The sequence below is a fragment of the Mercenaria mercenaria genome, chromosome 16 (genome assembly GCF_021730395.1).
Source record: "Mercenaria mercenaria strain notata chromosome 16, MADL_Memer_1, whole genome shotgun sequence".
In the NCBI taxonomy this organism is placed as follows: domain Eukaryota; kingdom Metazoa; phylum Mollusca; class Bivalvia; order Venerida; family Veneridae; genus Mercenaria; species Mercenaria mercenaria.
In genome coordinates, this window is record NC_069376.1 from 50,566,570 (window position 1) to 50,581,983 (window position 15,414).

Consider the following 15,414-nt stretch of genomic DNA (forward strand, 5'->3'; position numbering starts at 1 on the left):
CTGGAGAACCATTTGACCTAGAACCTTCAAACTTCATAGGGTGGTAGGGCTTACGAAGTAGACAACCCCTATTGTATTGTGGGTCACTAATTTAATTTATTTTTCAGGGTCGTGCATATGGATGTTGATAGCATCATTTCTCAAACTTCCAGTGTCGGCAACACACAGTATAGTGGGAGCTACTCTAGGCTTCTCACTAGTTGCACATGGGGTTAGTGGTGTCAACTGGAAACAACTTGGATATATTAGTAAGTTTATATTTAGCTTTGTGCATTTACCTTGGGAACATATTTAAGAAGTCACAAGGTCATTATTTCCAAGAAAAACATGTCAAGTTTGTCATTTGAAAAGGTATTAAATTCTTTTCAATCATTTGTCTGAAGTTTAGTTGAATTTTATGTCAATTTCAGAGTTATTTTTGACCATCTTTGATCACAGACACCTTGCTCTAAAGACCGCTAAGTCTTGTTTCATCCTCAGTTGAAGCAATTTTGTAGTCCAGTGGAACATTACTGGCTGAAATTTTGTTTGCTTGAGAACTTGGGGCTCAGTTGAACAATTTATGTGATCCATGTTGATTTTCCCTATAGTTCCTGGTTTTGGATTGCAAAAAAAACAACCCTGGTCATAACAGCAATTTATTCATCCCCTTGTGACCTTGGGTGATAGGCAGTTTGCTGTTTGTTCTATCCAGCAAATAAAGACCTCTTCTTAGCATGGTCTACAAGCCTGGACTTTATACAACATGTGTGACATGGCACCTTCCTTGCTGAATGGTGAAGGTGGCTTACCTAGAATCACTTGGCCATAACAGCTGTGTGTTTGAAACTCATATTCTAAGGAAACTACCGGTATCCAGGTGGCTTATGGATGGTTGTTGGTTCTACCCTGGTGCCTGAATGTACCATAAATAATGCCAGAAGTGGCATCTAGGGTCTTTGTCTACCATTATAAGCTGGAAATGTTTCAGTTTTGAACTAAATTTTACAGGGTTCGAATTTAGCCAGATTTTCTACTTGCATTTTTTCCCAAGTGGTATTTTTTATGCCCCCGAAGGGAGGCATATAGTTTTTGAACCGTCTGTCTGTCGGTCTGTCCGCAATTTTCGTGTCCGGTCCATATCTTTGTCATCGATGGATGGATTTTCAAATAACTTGGCATGAATGTGTACTACAGTAAGACGACGTGCAGTGCGCAAGACCCAGGTCCGTAGCTCAAAGGTCAAGGTCACACTTGGACGTTAAAGGATAGTGCATTGATGGGCGTGTCCGGTCCATATCTTTGTCATCGATGGATGGATTTTCAAATAACTTGGCATGAATGTGTACCACAGTAAGACGACGTGCAGTGCGCAAGACCCAGGTCCGTAGCTCAAAGGTCAAGGTCACACTTAGACGTTAAAGGATAGTGCATTGATGGGCGTGTCCGGTCCATATCTTTGTCATCGATGGATGGATTTTCAAATAACTTGGCATGAATGTGTACCACAGTAAGACGACGTGCAGTGCGCAAGACCCAGGTCCGTAACTCAAAGGTCAAGGTCACACTTAGACGTTAAAGGATAGTGCATTGATGGGCGTGTCCGGTCCATATCTTTGTCATCGATGGATGGATTTTCAAATAACTTGGCATGAATGTGTACCACAGTAAACGACGTGCAGTGCGCAAGACCCAGGTCCGTAACTCAAAGGTCAAGGTCACACTTAGACGTTAAAGGATAGTGCATTGATGGGCGTGTCCGGTCCATATCTTTGTCATCGATGGATGGATTTTCAAATAACTTGGCATGAATGTGTACCATAGTAACACGACGTGCAGTGCGCAAGACCCAGGTCCGTAGCTCAAAGGTCAAGGTCACACTTAGACGTTAAAGATCATTTTTCATGATAGTGCATTGATGGGCATGTCCGGTCCTTATCTTTGTCATTCATGCATGGATTTTAAAATAACTATGCATGAATGTGTGACACAGTAAGACGATGTGTCGCGCGCAAGACCCAGCTCCGTAGGTCAAAGGTCCTAAACTTTAACATCGGCCATAACTATTCATTCAAAGTGCCATCGGGGGCATGTGTCATCCTACGGAGACAGCTCTTGTTTTAACTTGCTAAATGAAAAAACAACTTGCATTTTCCGCGACTTGTCACTTTCTTAGAACATTAACACAAACATCCATGTGACGAGTCCAGCCAATCGTATTTGCGCTATATAGATAGTAACTTATTATAGATTACCAAAAAACCCACCGGATGCGGTAAACGTCATCAAAATTGGTGCAGGTACTTGTCACAGTTGAAAAGACATGCACACGGGACATGTATCAAGTGTAAACTTCCGTTTACGACGAAAGATGAAACAGTGCTCCGAAATTCGTTCTGCAAATGACAATGCGCTGCAATGACCGCAAGTTGTTAAAGAAAGAACAGTGTAAGATCGAGAAGACTGTTAGAAATGCACATTATTCGGCCAAAAATTTTCACTCGCAAAAAAATGCTGGTGTCTGAAATCTCACCTTGCAGTTTGAAATTTGCACTCGCATTTCGCGAGTATGCGAGCTTAAATTCGAACCCTGTTAATTGTTTGAGTGTATCATAAACTGAGTGAAACAAAACAATCATGGTTTATTGTAAAGCTCTTGCATGCTTTGCATATCTTCATACCTGTATTACCGAAGATAAAAGGTAAGGGTAGATTTTCCGAAAGCAGTGTTCGAAATTCACGGTAGTCCGACAGCCCGTGGCTACCAAATTTCAGCTCGGGCTACCGATTTTCCACAGGTACAAGCCCGACTGGGCTACCGAATTTTTCTCATTTGTTAAAAAAAAAAAAAACATGCTAATTAAACGAGTACTGCATCGTGATTTTCCAGACTGAGAAACGCTTATGGAATTATTGGTTTTTGCACTCTTACGTGTTGACAATCAAACACAGTGTCAAAGACGTAACCGCAGCGCTAATTGGTTGAATACAATCATCTCTAGCGTAACGGATAATTTGCTTAGCTTTCACACTTCTCGCGAAAATCTCACAAGTACCTGCAGTAGGTGGAGCTTAAATTATGCTATCAGCGTGTGTGTAATGTGTATTCAGCACTCGGTATTACATCTTAAAAATTGTCAACAGTCCGAGTTGCAGTAATTGGCGAGTGCGGGTCCTAAAAAATCGGGCATAACAGTTTAGATTTCGTTTTGGCAAGGAGTGTTTGGACTCTGACGATGCTGATCTGGACTGGAGTATTTCGAGTTAAAATTTTTCGAAAACATGGCAAACATGTACTGGCTGTATGTCGTTTTTATTACTTCAAACAAGCATAGAGATGTCTGTAAAACAAAATGTTATATGGTGCAAAAATTATGTATTTTAAGGTGTTAAAGTTCGGGCTAGTGAAATTGGTGTCGGGCTTGGAAATTTTTTAATCTGGTAGCCCAAACGGGCTATTGGATTCAAATCTGAATTTCGTACACTGCGAAAGCACAGAGCACCCCAAACACACGCATAGAGTCATGCATGAAATATTGATATATTTGAATAATGAAATATATTCCATGTGTTTTTATGATTTCAGTTGGTTCCTGGTTCGCATCACCTTTACTGTCTGGAGGGATCTCCACACTGCTTTTCTTCTTCATATTTAAACTTGTGCTAGTCAAGGTAGGAACCAGCTAAATGTCTTCGTATTACATATCTAGAAATCTCTTGGAATATATTGGAATTATCAAGGAATGGAAATAAAAATTGTTGGAAGAGATATTTCTGTGCACCTTACAAGCTTTACATAAATCATATATATAGTTGAAGGGGGATACAATTATATCCTCTTGAACAAATAAATTCCCATTAAATTTTTTCATTAAAGTAAAAATATGTTTCATACTTGCACAGAACAGCCATTTCAGACAAGATCCACAGTGTGTGCAATAAATGTCTGTAGCTTCTAATCATGTGTCTGTATTTCTGCTTTTAAATTGCCATTTTAACACCAAGAAACAAAATGAGAAATGATGGCAGGAAATCGGAATAAAATGGAAGTCATGATTGATTTTACTCCTGAATTTCAGAGGTTTATCATAACTACACATTAGACATTTATTGAGTGGCTTGCCATTCAGTAGTTTAAACTATTGCTTGAGATCCAAAGGACCAATAGTGTTGAACTATAGACCAATCAATAGGGTCAGCTGTTGATATATATAAAGATTTATGTACTGTAAATATATAAATACGACATTCTGTCAAATGAAATTGCCACTGTTTATATTTCAGGAGAAGCCATTAGAGCCAGGCTTGAAGCTTCTTCCTATATTCTATGGGTTTACGATAGCAATCAACTTTTTCTCTGTATTCTTCAAGGGATCCGAGCGTAAGTGTTAATCAGCGCCATTATATCTCTGTACTATAATTATAAGTAAATATTTTTGTCATAAAATTTCAAGAAAATCTGAAGTGATCACACTTTTTAACAAACAGTCTACTAACACTTATGGTAATTTTTTTTGTCTCTTTAAGAGATCTTTCTATGCAAGGGCAACTATGGCCCTATCTTCAACAGAAGTACAACAGATTTCTTTAAAAGAGTCCTGAAATCCTGACAAACATATCGTCAGTTCTGCTTTTTCTGTTATTGCAGTATTACATTTCAACAAGATACCTCTTTATGGCACGTTCATATTGACGTTTGGGCCTGCTATATTGTTGGCGATTTTTATCAAGTTTGTAATTGTACCATGGCAACGAAATAAAATTGAAAGTAAGTATAATATTTTAATACTTAAAAATTTTGTATTTGTCTTAGTCTAAATGTTAGAAAGTACTGATTATATCATCCTGGTAGATAATTGGGATATTACCTGTAAAAAGATGTTAAAAATGTCACGCTTATCAACACATATCAATCATGCTTTATCTTCATTTAGGTAGGAAGTTATTTTGGAATTGATGCAAAGAAATGATAGTGAGCTATAGAGACATACAGTTACCTGTAGACAATTCTTGAAAAAAAGCTTTTATCAGCAGGGCTAGACACTAACTTTTTTCCAGTGGTGGTCCGAAGGACCAGCAGCTGTTGCAGACTGATGGTCTGACAGAATTTCAGGTGGTCCTACCTAGATGGATGTTGTTGTTTTTTAAGTTAACGCAACCAGTAACATATGAGACCCCCTCTTCTTTCATGGAGTACTTTTTACAAACACTGCAAAACATGTGATTTTTATATTATTATTTTGATAAACATCTGCCATTTAATTATTAAAAATAATTTTGAAAGTCAAATTTAAAATAAAGATGTCAATAAAGATGATTTTTTTCAGCAATTCATATTTTAAGTGGGTGGGGTTTGGTGCCTCTTCTCGAAAAATGCTTCAAAACAAGAGATTTTTTTTGCAACAGTTGTCATTTTTTCTTAAATGCAGACTTTTTATTGACTTTTCATTAAGATTGCCTAGAAAATCTCGTTAAAAATATCCGAAAATCACGGCCGTGAAAACGGGTGACAAATATGGAAAACGAAAGTAACATTAAATTCTTGATAAAATATGTGTTATAAAATTTTTTTTTTTCATTATACCTATTGAATACTTATAATTTCTGCTTATTAAACGCATTTTTATTTGTTGCCTCGGTAATGATAATGAATTAAATAAAATGCTATAGATCATAACGGCCGATCGGCTTATATAAACTGATAAACGTGTCAAGCACATAAAATAAATGAATTTCGTTATCCAATTTGTTGTTCAGTAATAATCGGCAAGAAGCTGTATACCGCTAATTAACAAGTTGTACAAACACGATAATAGGCTGCATCTCGCATTGTTTATCAATTAACTTTTAACTTTTGATCAATTAACATTATCTACACTAAATACAAACCGCGAGATGACAACGTGTCAGTCGGCGCGTGGCGTAATTGACATATGTCAGTAGCTAATTAATATAGGACGCTCCGCCTACTGCCATACTTCCGCTTATGGCGGCAAACAATATTTAAATTCACTGGGATTTTGATTGGCACAGGGGCAGAACTTTCGAACTCGAGACGAAACAAAGAAAATTTCCGCGGGTCACGCCGACGCATGGTACATTTTCTGTGCGAGTCAGATACGAGTTTTTCTCGATTTTCGCGGGTCAAAATCCAGAACCTCTGGTCTACCGAACGCTGGATACTGTACTGATACCTCAATAGTTCGTAAAAGAATACTTCAAGCAGATAGATAAGTTACCGTGTTCCGATCCCGGGTTTTAGTACCAGCGTTACATCCGGGCATTCCAAATTTCAAGAAAATATACACGGGGAAAACCAAATTCTATTTTTAAACTGCAGTATCGTGAACAATGTTTATTAATTTATTTTAAAAATGACTTGCTTGTAATTTTCGGTGGTCCACCGGACCACACAGATTCAAGAAGCTAGTGGTCCTCCCTGAAAAGCACTGGTCTCGGACCCGCGGACAAGCGTTAGTGTCGAGCCCTGTTATCAGTAGTTTAGGTGTTTGAAATAGTTAAAAAAAATCTTCTAAGATATAAAATTTTCAAAATATTTTGATATTGTCTAGAAGGTTTTAAAATTTTTAAAAGGTGCTAATTATATTATTTGAAAAGGAAAAATGCTTACAACTTGTTTTCACATTTGATTAACATAGGTTTGGTACTTAAAAGATGTAATTCTCTTGGTAAAAATTCTTGAGACAATAGATTAAAGTTGTTAATCCTCTAGATTTGCTTTGTGTGGACAAGTTGTCCTTCATCTGTTTTACTTCAAAAGATCTGGTTTGAGATCTAGAAGCGTCCTGTACATTTGATTAATGTTGAGGAGTTGTCCTCAGTCATTGTGTTACTTGCAGAGATCTGGTTTGAAATGTAGAAGCATTCTGTATCTTTCCTTCATGTGGAGAAGTTGTCCTCCATTTTTGTATTACATGAAGTGATCTGGTTTGAGATCAAGAAGCTGTAGTAGATGCTTGTGCTTAGAAGATGTTGAGTTTGATCCTAAGGCGTGGTGTATGTACTTCTTGACAAATGGACAGTATACAGTGTGTGTCTAAAGTCATTCATTCTCCACCTTAAAGTCATTTTTTGTCCTCCAAGTCATGTTGTGAAGTTGTCAGTCATTTATAAGATAAGTACATACTGGTACAGAATCTAGGAATATATGTTTGGTTAATTGACTGGTTTTACGTAAGTGGACATTAAAAACAGAACCAAACAGACAGACAAACAAATATTTGTTAAAGTGATTCAATACAGTTTCTGAATGGTGTAATAGAAGAAAGTTGAACCATATGAAATAATGAAGTTTTAATGGATATCTGTAAGCTATTTTAGGATTCTGTGGAATATTAAGATTTATTGATCTGTTTGCAGTTCATGAGGCATAAAATTTATTTTAGGTGTAAACATTTACCAATATAGGCTGCAGATTAGATAAGAAACTTGCTATTCAATAAGGCTCATAAAGTAGTAGAGAAGGTTCCTGAGTGCTTCCAGTACAGTCACACCTGGGCTCAAGGCCTTCCACAAACAGGCAGACCATTGTTTACATTTTCAGTTTAAACACTTTAGTGGGAATTTACCTTTGAATAAATCCCACCTGGAGATGAATTTTTGTCTGTAGTTGAAAGGAGTTAGAGAGTAGTTTTAAGTGTATTTAGAAGTAGAGATTCAGTTAAACCTGTATTTAGCAATCGGTCAAGGGAGTGACACATAAGGCAGGTTGCTGGTTAAGACAAGTTGAAATTAGGAATAAATGTTAATTTTGAAAGTAAACTGCTTGGCTGCTTTAGACAAATGGCTGCTTAATTCAGGTGGTTGCTTTAGACAAGTGGCTGCTTAATTCAGGCGGTTTCTTTAGACAAGTGGCTGCTTAATTCAGATGGCTGCTTTAGACAAGTGGCTGCTTAATTCAGATGGCTGCTTTAGACAAGTGGCTACTTTATTCAGGTGGTTGCTTTAGACAAGTGGCTGCTTAATTCAGGTGGCTGCTTTAGACAAGTGGCTACTTAATTCAGGCAGTTGCTTTAGACAAGTGGCTGCTTAATTCAGGTGGTTGGTTTAGACAAGTGGCTGCTTTATTCAGGTGGTTGATTTAGACAAGTGGCTGCTTAATTCAGGTGGTTGCTTTAGACAAATGGCTGCTTAATTCAGGTGGTTGCTTTAGACAAATGGCTGCTTTAGACAAGTGGCTGCTTAATTCAGATGGCTGCTTTAGACAAGTGGCTGCTTAATTCAGATGGCTGCTTTAGACAAGTGGCTGCTTAATTCAGATGGCTGCTTTAGACAAGTGGCTACTTTATTCAGGTGGTTGATTTAGACAAGTGGCTACTTAATTCAGGTGGTTGCTTTAGACAAGTTGCTGCTTAATTCAGGTGGCTGCTTTAGACAAGTGACTGCTTAATTCAGATGGCTGCTTTAGACTAGTGGCTGCTTAATTCAGGTGGCTGCTTTAGACAAGTGGCTGCTTAATTCAGGTGTTTGCTTTAGACAAGTGGCCGCTTAATTCAGATGGCTGCTTTAGTCAAGTGGCTGCTTAATTCAGATGGCTGCTTTAGACAAGTGGCTGCTTTATTCAGCTTGCTGCTAAGGCAGGTTCAGCTTCCAATACTTTAGAGGTTGCTCAGAGGTTCTTTATCTGCTGAGTGAGGAAGGAGCCCTTGCATGTTATTTGCAAGGAAAAATATCTCTGTATTTGGCCAAAGGGGAATACAATTCCTGAGGTAAAAAAAAACTGCATGGTTTGAAAAAAAATCTGATGGGAAGAAGTGAAAAATGGCCTGGGCTGCTATAGAAAAGCTTTGGCATAGTAAAACAGAAATATAAACAAAAATATGTTAGTAGGAAAATCAGGGAAACTTGTTAATCAACTGCAATATAATTTGTAAATGCTAATTTTCATGTTTTCAGCATACGTGAAGAAATGTAATGTATTATAACAGAAACAGTACATATTGAACTTGATCATAAGTGAATTTCATATACAGTACATCTGTCTGTTTGGCACTGAACCAATGTTTACTTCAGTTAAGCAAATGTTACAAAGTACAACTATGCATTTTTACAGTTAAATCAATATTAACTGGGCATTTAATTAACAAGTGATGTACATTTATGTATATGTTATTGTTTATTTATACAATTGTTTATACATTAAAATTGTTTTGACAAAGTTCACATGATGAAATTGAATAGACTAAATTTAGAATGAAAAGTCGGAATAAAATCAGCTGAAATTTGCGTTGGATCACTTATGATATATCCTGGTCAACTTTCTATATCGTTTGTTTTTTCATAACTAGGGAATTTCCATTCTGAAGAAGCTTTAATTGCAATAAGGTTACATCCCGTAGCAAAACAGGCTTTTTTTTTCACACCTGACATGCTTTGAAGATTCCCCCCAAAAAGTTTGACATTCACATAAGTGAACAATTTATACAGATAACTTTAAATTCTAAATGATTGAATGTTAACCACAGCTGTTGACTTTTTGCCACAGGACACATTTAAATTATTTATGTAAATTCTTTAGTTGTGATGAATTAAACAAAGATGCAGTTTGATCTGTTCCCATTTACACAATATTTTCTTGGCTATTATGAGCGCCAGTCTACCGTAAACATGACATTCATCTAATTGTGGTAATTGTTTGTATTCTGATGTTTCTTGACCCCAAAATTATGTAAATCATGATGGAACAAGTTGTGCAAAGCCAGCTTACATGGACCAGTAACCTTGATTTCTTGTTTTAGTTTACATTTTAATATACAAACAAAATAATTTAGATAGTACACTTGATGTGTCCTTACATTAACTGAGTCAAATTAGATGGTGTTTGGCTTCCAGGGGTTCTTTTTAGCTCACCTGTCACAAAGTGACAAGGTGAGCTTTTGTGATCGTGCGGTGTCCGTCGTCCGTGCGTGCGTCCGTAAACTTTTCCATGTGACATCTCTAGAGGTCACATTTTTCATGGGATCTTTATGAAAATGGGTCAGAATGTTCATCTTGGTAAATTCTAGGTCAAGTTCGAAACTGGGTCACGTGCCTTCAAAAACTAGGTCAGTAGGTCTAAAAATAGAAAAACCTTGTGACATCTCTAGAGGCCATAATTTTCAATGGATCTTCATGAAAATTGGTCAGAATGTTCACCTTGATGATATCTAGGTCAAGTTCGAAACTGGGTCATGTGCGGTCAAAAACTAGGTCATTAGGTCTAAAAATAGAAAAACCTTGTGACCTCTCTAGAGCCCATAATTTTCAATGGATCTTCATGAAAATTGGTCAGAATGTTCACCTTGATGATATCTAGGTCAAGTTCGAAACTGGGTCACGTGGGGTCAAAAACTAGGTCATTAGGTCTAAAAATAGAAATACCTTGTGACCTCTCTAGAGGCCATATTTCTCAATGTATCTTCATGAAAATTGGTCAGAATGTTCACCTTGATAATATCTAGGTCAAGTTCGAAACTGGGTTATGTGGGGTTAAAAACTAGGTCAGTAGATCTAAAAATAGAAAAACCTTGTGACCTCTCTAGAGGCCATATTTTTCATGAGATCTTCATGAATATTGGTCAGAATGTTCACCTTGATGATATCTAGGTCAAGTTCGAAACTGGGTCATGTGGGGTTAAAAACTAGGTCAGTAGATCTAAAAATAGAAAAACCTTGTGACCTCTCTAGAGGCCATATTTTTCATGAGATCTTCATGAATATTGGTCAGAATGTTCACCTTGATGATATCTAGGTCAAGTTCGAAACTGGGTCATGTGGGGTCAAAAACTAGGTCAGTAGGTCTAAAAATAGAAAAACCTTGTGACCTCTCTAGAGGCAATATTTCTCAATGGATCTTCATAAAAATTGGTGAGAATGTTCAGCTTGATGATATCTAGGTCAGGTTCGAAACTGGGTCACGTGGGGTCAAAAAATAGGTCAGTAGGTCGAAAAATAGAAAACCTTGTGACCTCTCTAGAGGCCATATTTTTCACGAGATCTTCATGAAAATTGGTGAGAATGTTGACCTTGATGATATCTAGGTCAAGTTTAAAAGTGGGTCACGTGCCTTTAAAAACTAGGTCATTAGGTCAAATAATAGAAAAACCTTGTGACCTCTCTAGAGGCCATATTTTTCAATGGATCTTCATGAAAATTGGTCAGAATGTTTTATCTTGATGATATCTAGGTCACATGTGCTCAAAAACTAGGTCACTATGTCAAATAATAGAAATAACGACGTCATACTCAGTTCAACACTGGGTCATGTGGGGATAGGTGAGCGATTCAGGACCATCATGGTCCTCTTGTTTGTTGTTGTTGCCAAGGGAGTAACTGTTGATCCTGGTGAAGGAGTATCTGTTTTAGGGGGTGGGGAGTAATTTTGATAAATGTAGGGGGAACTTTTATAAATTTTGGCAGAGTGAAGTTAGGATGCACTGACATTGATCTGCTGTGAGAAAAGCAAAATAATAATTTCGTTTTAAATGCATTAAAAGTATATGAAGCAGTTATGGGTTAGATCAAATAAGCCAGATGTCAAAGTGATAGATGTATAGATCTAGTATTGCTTTAATTACTTCTCGTTCATATTACAAATTAAAATATTAGAAGCATTTTGATGTGGATGGATGCTGAATGTCCAAGAAAAAAGATTAAACCAGTTGTTGGGCCAGTTTCCATGCAAATATGTGATGAATAGAAGAAAATGAAGTAAATCACATGGTGTTTTTGTCTGCCTTGAATAAACAGTTTGGTTTCTTTTCAGGTCATGCAAGATTTATAGCGAAACAGAAAGAGGAAGAAGGCTTGATAGAAAGTGATAAAAATTGTGAGTTTTTCATGTTACTGTTTCGCATATTTTTATATGCCTGTGAAATGGGATGTATTATGTGATAGATGTTTTTATTGCACAAACCTTTTGTCCAAACAATAGTTATTGCTGATTTCTAGCTAAGAGGGAAAGAACTATATGTACAATTAGACGGGGTTTTCTTATACCATTTCAGATCAAGACACCTTGAATGCACATTCCAAAGAAGCGGCTGCATTACGTGCCAAATTATCTGATAAAGAAAATTTGGGTAAGGTGTTGGTGGTTTAAGACTATCTGTAACTTACAACAGATCAGTAATTCTAGTAGAACTTAGGGAGAAATTTTGCTGTATATTGTGTAAACCAGATGTTCATTGATACGAAGATGCTTATTTAGTTCTACCTTATAAGAGTTCAGGCATTTGATGTATTGAACACAGTGGTTTAGGAAGAAAACTGGAAGTTTCAGTTCTGTAATTTATTATTTCTTTGACTATCTTTTCAAAGGTTGGTTGGAACCGACTGTTGGTGATCTGTCCGTCTGTCCATCCCCTGTCACTTCAAAGCCAGATAATTCTTTTTGCAGTTTTAATCAGATTTCATTCAAAATCTGTTTCATACAACTTTTATAATGATTATAAAATAGTATATTGAATAATCAGACAGCATAATTATAATTTAGGGATAATGCATGTTTTTTTGTGTTATAACCTCTGCAGAATCCCGAGGGATTCTGCAGATGTTATTACACGAAATGAACATGCACTAACGCTATTCTAGCATAAAACGCAGAAAAAATACTAATAAATGAATACATCCTACCTCAACGTCACTAAATTTCCATGAAATGCGCGGGATGAGCTGTTTTTTTACGTTGACGTCATTTTGTTTTGAATTTACCGTTTTGGGGCCGAATGACGTTTACGCTTTGCCACGGAACTCGCATATATAAAAAGATGTTATAACAGCACGTGAGCGTGAGAATCTCTCTGTTAACACACGTTTTCTCTCCTGTTAAAACACCCCCGAAATGTGGCAATAACAGAAGTTTTATGCTAGAATTTACATTGAACTTCTTATATTACTGTAACAGGTGATTTACAACCAAAATCAACAAGTACGCCCGCCAAAAAGAAGAACCTTCCACTCAGCGTGAAAGATTCAAATGTCGACGATATTCTGGACGCAGCACAGAGCAGAAGCAATATTAGTGCTAAAAGTAGCACTTTGTTGATCCCGAAAATTGAGAGGGAAGAGTTCATAATCGAGGTTTCAAAACCCGAGGGAGACAGCAACTGTAGTAGCAATAGTGGGAATACGACAGGTAGCACTGCCAGTCTCGAAACAAATAGTCTGAATGAAGAGGTAGGCCTGATATTTGCACCACTTTGATATATAAATTTAATATTATCACTGTAAAATTTAAATGTTATATTTCTTACTAAGCAGCTTAAAAAAATCACATTGGTTGAAGCCACCGCTTTGGTCAGTGGACTGACCTTGAATCACTTGCCATCTTGTTGCTGTTAGTTTTAAGTCAGGTTTTAGTTATAGAAGTCTTCCATGTTAGCTATCTAGCTGGTGGTTTTACTCAGGTGCAGACAGATTGTAAAGATATAGATTTAACATTTTACAAAGATCATGTTTAGAATAGCATGAATATTCTTACTGTTCCAAATAGGAAGGAAGATTTGTGAGTAGAGGAATTTTGTAAATCAAGATGGTGAAATAAATACATTTGCTAGGTTACGCTAATCCATCGTCTTCTGTGGGACTACATCCGCACTGGATAAAATATAAAAATGTGCCAATATTTCTATATTGTACAGACTATTTTCAGTAGAAAAGAATATTGTAATAAGTCTTAATATGATTTAAAAAAAAATTGCTTGAGTATTGCAAGGGAACATTTTAGAAAATGAAATGCCAGCATGTACTCATAGCATTGTCAAATCAAGTTACAGTTACACTCCAAATCAACCCTTACGTTTTATAAGTACAGCACCTGAAGGCATTTAGTTTTGTCTAACCTCAATTTATATTTTGTTTATTTCAGGAAAGACGAGAATTAGCAAGAAAAAAAATCAAAGATACCCCAGAGACTACCAGTCTATTTTCATTCCTACAAGTACTTACAGCTGTATTCGGGTCTTTCGCTCACGGTGGTAATGATGTAAGGTAAGTAGAATACAAATGGCAAATTACACTCTTCTGATTTGTTTTCAGATAGTTTTTATTTCTTGATAATATTGATAAGAGCTGTTAAGTTTTTTCAGTTTTCATAGCTTTTAGATAAACTCGGTGCCTTTGTAAATTGAAGTTTGACCCGAGTCTTAGTGAGCCAGGGCTTTGTTTTCATCTATATAGGCCCATTCCCCTCATAAATCTTTCTTCAGATCGGACAGTTTCCCTAAATATTGACCTTGCTTCAAGATTTTCTTTCCCATTGGCTGAAATACTGAGCTATTCTGCAAATAACAGTGGCAGGACTGTTTCATCGCGAACCCACTGTCTTTACTTGTAGGCTTTTAATTAATGACCCTTGATACTTACTGTTGTGTGAGAGCATGAAAAACTTTATCATACTAAAATGGCTAAGGCGGTAATTAAAAAATTGTTTGCGGTAACATCACCCAAAGTTTTTTGTGTGGGCCTAAAGCCAGTAAATTAGGTTCTATCAAGGCTGCATAGTTCACACAAAAAAAACAACGCTTTTTGCCATTCTTGTGAATTAGAAATTTCGGAATGTGTTTTGTGTTGCCGATATTTTGTATAGTGAGAAGACATCTTGAGCCCTGAAAGGATGGACAAGATGAATTGAAATTTAATATGAATTTATTAATTTTACAGTAATGCCATCGGGCCATTAGTAGCAATTTGGATCACAGCCTCAACAGGAAGTGCCGCACAGAAGGCCCCTGTCCCAATCTGGATCTTGTTACTGGGTGGTTTGGGAATTTCGGTCGGACTCTGGGTCATGGGGAGACGGGTGATGAAAACTCTCGGGGAAGATCTTACTAGGATAACACCATCAAGGTTTGTAGCATTTTGTTGTTTTTAAGTTGGGGCCTCCGAGGCCTAGTTGTTGAGGTGGCTGAGTATGAATCACTTGCGCGTGAATGTGTTTTGAACCCCTCAGGTTGGGGGTATTCTTACATATGAGGGAGCTGTTTGGCTCATTGGTCTTAGATGAGTGTTTCTACCATAGTGCTGTCCCATGTTTGATATGATTCCCAGGGGGGGTGGACATCTGTGGTCTGCCTCTATTATTAAAAGCTAGAAAGTGTTGATGTGATTCAAAAAGTGATAAAAGGAACAAATGGGTAAAGTTGTTGCAGAGAATTTCACTGAATATTCTGGCTATACTTTCTCATAGAGAAGAGAGAAAATCTGGCTTGCAAAGAATAAGCATAATGATTGTTAGAAAGGCATCATTCAGTCCTCTCCAGAAATTCTGATTAAAAGATATTTGCTCAGAAATTATTTGTATAAAAATTTTAGCATAAAATCCCCATTAATGCTGCCTGCTGATGGCAAATGAATTTGCCTTTGCGACCATTGCAGACAATGCAGTGTAGTGTTTTCGCAGTTTAGTAAGTGTAGATCTATATTTTTGTGTGTTGT

At 36.9% G+C, this 15,414-nt stretch overlaps 1 protein-coding gene across 4 annotated transcripts in view; it reads left to right on the forward strand.

The window, feature by feature from the left end:
* The window catches only part of LOC123539610 (sodium-dependent phosphate transporter 2-like), a 48,023-nt gene that overhangs the window by 30,018 nt on the left and 2,591 nt on the right, over positions 1 to 15,414 (forward strand). For 3 of the 4 annotated variants that reach the window (XM_045324266.2, XM_045324265.2, XM_045324267.2), the window contains 9 exons: positions 108 to 248; positions 3,566 to 3,651; positions 4,264 to 4,360; positions 4,628 to 4,747; positions 11,744 to 11,806; positions 11,985 to 12,059; positions 12,884 to 13,155; positions 13,847 to 13,968; positions 14,641 to 14,826. In XM_045324266.2, coding sequence (XP_045180201.2) covers positions 108 to 248; positions 3,566 to 3,651; positions 4,264 to 4,360; positions 4,628 to 4,747; positions 11,744 to 11,806; positions 11,985 to 12,059; positions 12,884 to 13,155; positions 13,847 to 13,968; positions 14,641 to 14,826 — 1,162 coding nt within the window. The remainder of the gene's footprint in view (positions 1 to 107; positions 249 to 3,565; positions 3,652 to 4,263; positions 4,361 to 4,627; positions 4,748 to 11,743; positions 11,807 to 11,984; positions 12,060 to 12,883; positions 13,156 to 13,846; positions 13,969 to 14,640; positions 14,827 to 15,414) is intronic. The other variant, XM_053527054.1, reaches the window with a different exon arrangement.